Source organism: Anneissia japonica, unplaced genomic scaffold (assembly GCF_011630105.1).
Source record: "Anneissia japonica isolate Jap-2015-1 unplaced genomic scaffold, ASM1163010v1 scaffold288174_len123020_cov194, whole genome shotgun sequence".
NCBI lineage: Eukaryota > Metazoa > Echinodermata > Crinoidea > Comatulida > Comatulidae > Anneissia > Anneissia japonica.
Genome location: NW_022736921.1, coordinates 65,265 through 75,655, shown reverse-complemented (window position 1 = coordinate 75,655; position 10,391 = coordinate 65,265). Strand labels below are relative to the sequence as shown.

General features: G+C 33.5%; 1 protein-coding gene across 4 annotated transcripts in view; it reads right to left on the bottom strand.

Annotated features, from left to right (window-relative positions):
- LOC117116946 (dual specificity protein kinase Ttk-like) overlaps nucleotides 1–9,481 on the bottom strand; it is a 25,570-nt gene extending 16,089 nt beyond the window's left edge. For 2 of the 4 annotated variants that reach the window (XM_033261081.1, XM_033261082.1), the window contains exons 1-5: nucleotides 9,328–9,481; nucleotides 4,483–4,583; nucleotides 3,707–3,923; nucleotides 1,635–1,741; nucleotides 329–524 (exon numbers count right to left, since the gene is read on the bottom strand). In XM_033261081.1, the coding sequence (XP_033116972.1) occupies nucleotides 329–524; nucleotides 1,635–1,741; nucleotides 3,707–3,923; nucleotides 4,483–4,579 (617 nt within the window). In that variant the 5' untranslated portion in view covers nucleotides 4,580–4,583; nucleotides 9,328–9,481. Of the gene's footprint in view, nucleotides 1–328; nucleotides 525–1,634; nucleotides 1,742–3,706; nucleotides 3,924–4,482; nucleotides 4,584–9,327 lie in introns of those variants that run through there. The other 2 variants (XM_033261084.1, XM_033261085.1) reach the window with 1 other exon arrangement.
- Between the last annotated feature and the right edge of the window lie 910 nt (nucleotides 9,482–10,391).

The window sequence follows — 10,391 nt, the reverse complement described above, 5'->3', positions numbered from 1 at the left end:
GAAGAGATGAATTAATTTTCTTTTTTTGTCACGCACTTCACTGGGCAATTTTTTTGGAGAGAAAGATTTCCACTGTTGGGCTTTATATAGGGTACACATAACAGTTGGTGCTGGAGCCATTTTTATTGGTATAAAAAAAAAATTGCACAAAAACATTTTATTCCAGGTCTGATCGTAAGTTACCAAAATATACAATAATAATAATAATTTGCAACCACCATGAAAACTACAGGAGAGCCTTTTCCTGACCAACGCAGCGTTTGTATCTAAGTTAATCACTCATAATCAATCATTCATCTCTATGAATATATTTGAATAATTAGCTTACACTTGTGATGTTGCTGTTGTCTTTTGTTCATGTTCCTTTGTCGTTGACATCCCTGAGACGATAAGGCCATTGTCTTCGGGGTTCAGTACCTTCTCACCGGCTTTCAGTCGATCCAGTGCAGTATGCAGCAGTTCACTTGGCCAGGCACCAACCTCAATACCCTTGCGTAACACACTCATCGACTTTGATATATTACCTATAAAATTTAATCATATATCATTTTCTTTTATACTATACTATATATAAATCAAAATATAAAAAACAGGTATTGTCCAATGTTAAAACCTGAATAAGTTTTCAAAATTCAACTAAAGGTTATAATTGCTCATAAAAAAGAGGATCAAATAATTTTTAACAAGACAGATTTTATTTATGTCAGACATTTTAGTTTTTGGTGATTTAGAGACTTCTAATATAAATTCCATAAAATGTCTGCCCAGCCAGCTTAAAAATGCAAAGATTTTGAAAATAATAATAATAAACAACAACAATAGCAACAACAACAGCAACAACAACAACAATTCATAAAAAGCCTCAATGTGCTTTACAACAAATTTGACTTGAAATACTTAAACTAATAACAGTTCCGAATGTGCACTATCGGTATACTGTAAGTGTCCAATACAGGCTCCGGGAACTTCCACCTCAGAATAAGCCATTGGCTGTGCTACCACGCACTGCAAAAGACAACGATGTTGTCTCTAGTAAGGAACAGGTGGGGCCCAGCCCTGGACACCCAACAAACGAAAGCACATCCATCAGCTCAAATAGTATTGTTCAATTTAATAATTGATGGACATTTTTTAAAAATTGTTCACTACCATATACAATATAGAATTTTAGCGAAAAAGGCAGTACTAATATACAATCATAATTTGTTGACATTTTTTATGGATGTATTTGATATACAAATCTTTCTAAGAAATATATCAAACAACAAGTAGAAAAGATAATTGACATTTTTACTAACTGTAACTTAAAGAAAATGTTTTTCCTATCTAAATTGTTTTTATGAAGGCTTATCAGCAGACATATGGCTATAAATATAAGAACATAAGAAGATATCAATAATTCTATGAATAAATATACCAGTAGGCGTATTATAAAGGTAGAATGGCAAGCATATATATTTAGCAGGCATGTAATAGGATACCTCTATGCATGCATTTAACCAGTAGGGAGCTAAGCATGTCACAGTCATAAACATTGCTGATTACCATTTTTTCAAGGATATCATTTCAAATTTAGAAATAATATATCATAAAACCATTGATACTTATTGTAAATAAAATGTATAATGACGAACCAATGTCATGTTCCAGCTGTGCAGCAGCCACATGAATTCTGGCCAGGAATCTGACGTTAGCCCTCGCGAATTTAAATAATGTCCTCGCTTCATCCACATCTTGACTCCTGATAACAACAAATAATCAATCATTGAGTTTGCATGTGCAGAAAATATAAATTGAATCTTCTTCAAAGCCAGGCTACGAAGGACAAAATAGATGTTGATATGTTGTAGTATACAACTGCTTTTTCCAAGACACAAAAAGAGTTGTTTAAACAAAAAGACTTGGAAACGGTTTGATATACAGTATACAGATTTGTTAGCGTATTTACCATTTTCCCACTTTTTTCCCAAGTTTTAAATATTCCAAAATCTGTATCACATAAACCGCTTCCAATGTTTATGTCCAACACCTTTTGTGTCTTAAAAAAAATCAGTTGTACAACATATCAACATTTTTTTTCCCTTCAGAAGCATGCCTTTCAAAAAAGACAGAAATCTATAAGGGAAAAAAACGCAATAAAATCTAATAAAAACATTGAATTTAGAAGGATTTAATTAACTTATTAGTTTCTAAGGAGAGACAGATCAAAACAACCCCTTTTCTCTTGATTTACACACCTTCTAGCTGACAAAATTCTTAAATTGATTACAATACAAGTCAATTTAATGGTCTAGGAAAAAAAGAAACGAAATATATATGCACCTTTTAATTGACAACGAAAGCATTTTGTCATTTCAATTGAAAGGTAATTCCTATAAAATATCTTAGTGTTACTAAGAATTTCAAATGTTTCAAATTTTATTAATTTACAAGTTGCTTTAGCCAAATAGAGGCAGTACTGCACTGTGCACTTATTGGGACACCATTTACTACTAACAATGGCCCTTACAACTTCTTGAATTCCAGAGACAGTGTTGTGACAAACATAGCAATAAACTCAGTTCTGTAAATGTTAGAAAATGTGTGCACTTGCGTACCATTTGAGCTCATCAAATTTTACCAAATTTAATTGAGGCAGGCAAATGGATACAGGGCGAAGTAGACATCGCCACTTCAATTTTGACAGCTAAAATAAACAAATTTAAGACTACAGTACAGCCATATTTTATATTCTCCTCCAAATGTTTCCAAAGTTCTAAAATAGTTCATGTTAATGGAACAATAAATTATTGAAACTGAATGGTGTAATACAAATATTTGTTTGGAACTGTCGGCAATTATACTCATCTTTCCAATAATTTGTTTAATTTTACTAAATTTAAATGACGCAGGCCAATGGACACAGGGCGAAGTAGACATCGCTGATTCTATTTTGACAGCTAAAATAAAAAAATTGTAGACTACAGACATATTTTATATTCTCCTGCTCCAAATGTTTCCAAAGTCCTGAGATAGTTTATGTTAATAAAATGATAAATTATTGAAATTGAATGGTGTAATACAAATATTTGTTGGGAAATACAGGCAATTATTTCTTTTTCAATTAGACTCAACTTTCCAATAATTCCCAATGGGGATGATGAGTTAATTGTTTGCTAGTGTATAAATTATTAATTTGACAAGTACAATACAAATGTGACATATAATTATAGATCCACTGTATGATTTACTGACATTTTATAACAAAACAATTTAAAAATGACTGTTAGCCAATTAAATAGTTTACGTTGATGCAAAGAATGTATCAACAATACCTATTAATATGTATTCGTTTTGCAAGGAAATATATTCTTGCTCGAATTATAAATTAAAAGGTAATAGCTTAAACTCTGTCCACAATATCACATTTTCTTTGACAAAAAACTGTTGTATGCCCATACATGGTCATTATTTGACTATATATGGTCATGTTGTGATGTCATCATGACCATATTTAGGCATGTCACATGTTTTTGTCAAATAAAATTTGATAGTCTGGACAGGACCTTAGACACTGTACAAAACCATCAATTCAAATACTGAATTTTACTGTTAACTTCGCTGGTTGTGTGTGTGTGTTGGGGGGGGGGGGTGAGGAGGCCTGGTGGTGTGGGGGTGTTGGGGGGGGGGGGTGAGGAGGCCAGTCAAATTGGTTTTTGAAACTTACGCTCGTAACCTTGCTGAGTTGATCAGGATCGTTGCGTAATTATCGTTCTTCTTGTGTTTGTGCACAGGAATATCATGAATGGCTTTGTTATACATGATGTTCAAACTTGATGCATCATTGTTTCCTCGTTTCTCAATTGCTTTGAGGTACTCCAACCAATCTTCTGGTTGGTTCCCATCTTCCAAGATCTTAGCGAGCCAATCCCTATCACTGGTGTCTAGAATTTTTTTTTTTAAATCATTAAAAAAAATATTCTCTGCTTAAGTATTTTTCTTTCTGTTAGCCTTTCTTTGTTGTTTTGGTGGTTCTCTCCTCTAAATATTAAATGATTTTTAAACACAACTATTGACCCAGTTGTCAGGGAATTGTGCTAAAAAAGGTGGAGACAGAACAATTTTCTAGGCTGGAGAAAAAATTTGGCCTCACAGTGGCATTTTTGAAGTGATATAACCTATTATTACCACAGCCCAAACAATGGTGGAACTAAGGTGGGTGCGGCCTTTACAGTATCAGAACCACCTCAATGGGCAAATGCTGAAGCCCACACTGCCAACTTTTTTAGTTGCTTTTGTACTTAGAGAACCCACTTTGCCTTTAGGTTATATTTTTCATAAATTTATCATTTCATTGTTATTCAATTATAATTTATCAGCATTACTTTTTAATTATACCAAACAAATAGAAATACATCTAATAACATGTTTGAACAGATTTTCTGCCTGGTCATTGACACTAAACATGAATCAACATTTCAAATTGTATATTGTATAGCTTACAATCTGTCATTTCTGCTGTTAGATTTGCAGTGCTATGTGCTTTCAGTTGCGTAATTCGTTGCTGCAGTGAAGTCAGTGATATATTTGAGTTGGCCATTTTTCTGAAACAAAATCAAATCAGGTGTTAACATTTATATGATGACTTTTTTACTGCGATATGACAAGAGATTTATTTCATACTAAATCTAAATTTTTAATGTACAGCAGATAGAGCTTTGATTGATTTACTACATACTTTTTGCATCGTGAGTTTTTAAATAGCAAAGCATTTTGAGTGGCCCTACCTTCTGTATATTATTTTTATAAACAGATAATTCTGAGGGTTTTCATGCGGTGTGTACAGTAAGCTCACAATTACAGTACAGTAAATGCTGACCCCCACAACACTCACTTTCTGGTAATTATGACATCAGCATTTTGAGCTTTCTGGATCAGGAATTTCAAGTATGAATGGAAAGGTAAGCTTGAATTTACTTATCTGCACTACATACAGTACTGTAAATGTGAGAATATTAGGCCAACATAATTCAATACTGTAACAATAAAAGTTCCATAAAAAGTGTTTAGAATATATACACATTTTTTAAATAAAATAACTTTTAAAATAATAGGAAAAAGTACTCAGTACACAAGTAATAATAACTGTTCAGTAAAAATGTGCAAAAGAATGAAAATATGCCATTATGTACCATAATAAAACTGCAATAAAAGATATATTGAAGGACAAGGCAATAAATACGTGACTTCAGAAAATCTTTGTACTCTGTACTGTATAGCCGATAGGAATGAGTAGGCTTAATCATATCATACAGGTATATCAAATGTTTACTTTGTGTTTCTCAGAAATACAACCAACCAATACAATGAGACCATTTCGCTAAGCCACGCCCATGTAGATATCTTTGTCCTACAGTAAGTGTTCATGGTCAGACAAGCATTCCTGGCCCTGTTCTGATTGGTCACTTGTTGACACTACAGAAAGGTCGAAAATTAATGAAGAAACCCATCCAACACATAACAGGATTCATTTCATTTATTTTTTCCCCCCATTTATTTATTTAACCATAGGAACATTTAAAAAAGCACAATAACAACAAGATACAACAGAACAATGGTCAGGGACAGCTAAAGCAAATAAATTAATGAAACTCTTAACCCTCTGGATGCCGGATTCTTCTGTAGTGCAAACCCTTGAATACCGGATTCTTTTGCAGTGTAACTAGGTTTTTTGCACTTTTTGAGTATACGTGGTTCTGGTGGATTTTTGGGAAATTTCTGTAAATTATACAGAAAAATGTTTCTAAAAACAAAGAAAGCTTATAGAATAAGCTTTCATTTGATGTATAATTTATATTTTTAGGATTTTTTATTCATAATATAATGTAATATAATATATATAATATAATAGAAATGACAGAAAAATGCTACATACAAAAATCGTCAGCAAAAACCAAAAAAAAATAAATAAATAAATAAATTATAGCAAAAAAAAAAATAAAAACAAATATAAAACATTCCTATTCCACACAGTTATATAATTTATTTACCCAACCATCCATAACTATAAGCACGATCTTTCCATTCAAAAGCAACGACCACCCTCACATTTCTAGGCCTAGGCTCATCTTCATCAAGAACATCTCCGCCGTCAGGACTGCTTGAAGCCCCACCGTCATCATCGCTATCAGGCATGTCTAAGTCTCGCACATCTAAAAACTCACTTTCATCGCTGTCCGAATCAAAAATCAGGTCAATCGCTTGCTCAACTGTGTACACATCTTGTGCGGCCATTTCAGAAAATTTTCGAAATTAATAACGATTTCAAATTGATATTTCTAAATATTTTTATATACTGTAAGCGCATGTGAGTTCTTCACAGATTTCGAAAGAAGAAAGCTTCACGCATGCGTGTTCAAAATTTCTGACGTATTGGAGCTAAAATAAAAACAGAAGAGCGATTTGAAAACCACCTATTTTTTAGTCACTAAATTTCGATTGCAGTCGAAAATGGGAATTCTCGGTTTGAGGTAAATTTCGACTACAGTCGAAGACGGTATCTAGAGGGTTGAGAGTCAGCTGCTCCAAATGAAAAAACAGATAAATAAATATTGCACACAATAGAAAATGTTATAAAAATATATGAAAAGCCCGACAGTACACCTCTCGACCATATCAACCAAAAACTAAACCTATTTTAGAAGCAATTACAAATAATCATTATTGCAATCAAAAAGAAACATTGGATATTGCAATATTTGCCAAAGAACCATCTAAATATTGCTCAAAACTGTAAACAGTATTAACATACTGTATGGTCGTGGAGTTCTCCCAGATTTTGGTAGCAAAAAGAAATGACAAACAAAAATGTATTATATCAAATAATTAAAAAAATGTTTTTTTTTATTTTTTTTTTATCAAATAGACAACCCTCTATTAGCATCTTGTGTGGATGGGGGTACAACACCCAAACAAAGTTTATCATATAATATACAATAATGCACCTCTCTCACCACATCAACCAAAAACCAAACCTATTTTTTAAGCAATACAATTAAAGCTTATTGCAACCAAAATGAAAGATTCAATATTAATTACAATATTTGTCAAAGAATAAACATCTAAAAAATGAACATCTAAAAAATGAACATCAAAATCACAAAAAAACAATAGGACATTCAAGAAATATTTAAAAGCACATGTCAAATGAATTATTATTATTTTTTTACTTTCCTTCACATCGAACAGCAAGTACAGAACACTCACCACTTACAGGGTGGAAATGAAGCTTCATAAACCTAGTCTCTTCATGAGTGTTGGGAGTGGAGTAGTCTTGGTTATGAGAAAAAGGCATGGAACAGAGGGTCAACTCTGCTGCTGTTGGAGGCCTAGTTAGCCAATTATACAGTTCAGTACTATACAATGTTAAATTAGGCCGGGTTTCTACCGCATTGCACTTGGGATTCAACAAAATCCAACTCAAATTTGCGCAGGCAATCACCAGAAAAATATATGCGCAGAATCGTAACTAGGGCCTACGCCTACTGCTGTTGGTATACTGCTGTATTGAGACGGAAAGTATACACATTTTGCGCGTGGGATATTACTGTACTGTATTCGCTGCACGGACACAGGCCCAATTATAATTAGAATCTGTGGCCTATCCTAGTATAGGCCTATGCCCAGCTTTTATTTTATGTTTGCGTGTGTGTGTGTGAGTGACAACGCGACACGCTTTCTAGTCAAAACGGCAATACAGTGTAAACCAAAACAGCAATTTAAAGTCAAAACGGCAACGACCAAAACGGCAATGGACCGCAACAGCAATAAACTATAACAGCAATAAGCTTAAAAGTCTTCTAGAATTCTGATTCTGATTTATTTTGGTATGTCATCAGTTCAGTTAATTTCACATCATCAAAATATTGCACAAAACATATAAAATTCACACAAGGCAGGATAAAAAAATATAACCATAAAAGATAATGCACGAATGGCTTATGAAAGTTTTCTTTAAGAAGTAAAACCTATTTCCAATGTGGTCCTACATAAATTCAATTTTAAACATAAAAATGTTTAAATACGTTAAAAATTTAAAATATATATTAAGACAAAATAAGGCTAAAACCATTTATGTCATAGAAGTAAAACAACGCAAAAAACCAATAATAATAATAATAATAATAATAATAATGATAATAATAATAATAATAATAATAATAATAATAAATATAATAATAATAATAATAATAATATAGTTTTAATACATAACATACAGATTCAATATTAGGCAAAAACTATTTTTGTCATAAAAGTAAAAACATAAAAAAAAAAACAATTAATAAATAAAACAACATAAGCCTGCAAATTCAATAACAAAAGGATGGGGGAAACACAAATAAACATTCAAATAAATAAAACTTTAAAAATACAGAAAAAATTATGCTTCTAAACAATTTACCATGGATAAAAAAAAACGTGATTAAACATTAAAAGCGGGAAGAAGAGCCCAATATTTCATTTGCCTGCTGTATGTATAGTCACAATCGGGCCAATTTCAATATGATTCGCAAAATTATAAACTGCGGCCCGCACTTCGCGGTGCTTGCTCATGGCATTGATTTTGCTTCTTTGTCGTTTTGGTCTGTTGCAGATTTGGTACTTATCATTGCCGTTTTGGTTATTGCCATTTTGGTTTAATGTCATTAAACCAAAATGGCAATAATAATGATGTCTTGACCTGCTACCCGTGACATGGCCACGGTGATTTTACTTTCAAGCCAGTCCACTTCCACCACCACCACCAACAAGCCAGGCAGGTAAAGCAGGATCGATAACGAGTTTCATGATTCAACAGACTATAATAGCCTAGTAAGGCCTAGGCCCAGTATGGCCAGGTTTAACTGGGATCGTTCGTAGACATAGCCTACACAGTAGACTAATAAAATAGCCTAGGCCCAGTATGGCCAGGTTACTGGGATCGTTCGTAGACATAGGCCTAGCCTACACAGTAGCCTCTACTAGACTGTAGACCTAGACCAGGCCAGACAGCAGTTTGTTTAGGCCTTTCTTTACAACAGGTCGTACACCTACGGCCTATGCCTGACTAGGCTAGGCCCTAGCCTCTGGCAGCTGCTGAATGACACCAGTGAGTGAGTGAGAATAAGACGAAAGATTACAGCCTAGGCCTAGCCTAGCTAGAGAGGCCTACCCTAGGCCATCCTCTCTAGGCCTAGGTTAGGCCTGGGATATGCTAGGCTAGGCCTAGGCCTAGGTAGGTAGGCCTAGACCCCAGGCCTAGACATATTGGGGTGCTGTCTTACTAATAAGAAATATTATCATACTTACAAACACAGAGAGAATACTGTGAAACGATTGGTTGAAAACTATTACTTTAATAATAGTCTAAACATTTCGGAAGAAATGCTTCCATCCAATCTGTATTTTTAAAATCTGCCGCGCATCACGTGACAAAGGTTTTGCTTCGTCTTTTTTCTAGGGGGCGTCCTACCACGTTTTACTACAAAATCTCAACATTGATTTACCATCCAATTTAATTCAGTAGGGGCCGCTTCTTACTGCAATGGAACGGTTGCATCCAGTATGAAACATACAGTATACTGTATTTGTTCGATCTTTCAATTTTTAAGCCAATTTACTTGAATATTCAAAGTAGCGATTTAAATATTGTAGATTCATTATTTTTTCAGTTAGCTTTACACACACTAAAGTGTCAACAAAAAGATAGGTCGCGATCATGAACATTGGTGACACTTCTATTATGCAGTGAATGTGAAGTGAAATTTAAGACTAATTGGACATAATACATTTTAAGTAGGCCTGTGTTTGTACATCTGAGTGGGAAATAATGTAGTTGCCTCATTCACCGAAGAGCATAGGCCAGTTTCAATTAATCAACGGCCATTGTAAATTATATTTAGATTTTCTAAATAACATGATATTATTTTTATACATGCCAATTGACAAGAGCAGCTTTGGGGTTCTTAAATTGCTTGTTGCTATTGTTATTTCGCCTACGTACTCTAAATCAACAATAAAAATAATAATAATGATGATGATGATGATGATGATGATGATGATGATGATGATGATGATGATGATGATGATAATGATAATCTTCATTCAATCTCAAGTAAAAAAGAAGACCAGGTCAAGGTCTGTAGATACAGACCAATGCAGGAAGACAACAAATACACATTAAAACGAAACATCAAAAGAAAAAAAAACATTTATGAGATTCAGATTAAAGGGCGAACGTACAGATAGATAGATTAGAGCCATCCAAGAACTATTACATTAATGTAATTTTTCCCATGCAGGGTTAAACCTAGCATTCCAAATTGTGTAGCTGGTAACGAGAGCAGTTTCTGGAATTTCCTTAATTATTGTTT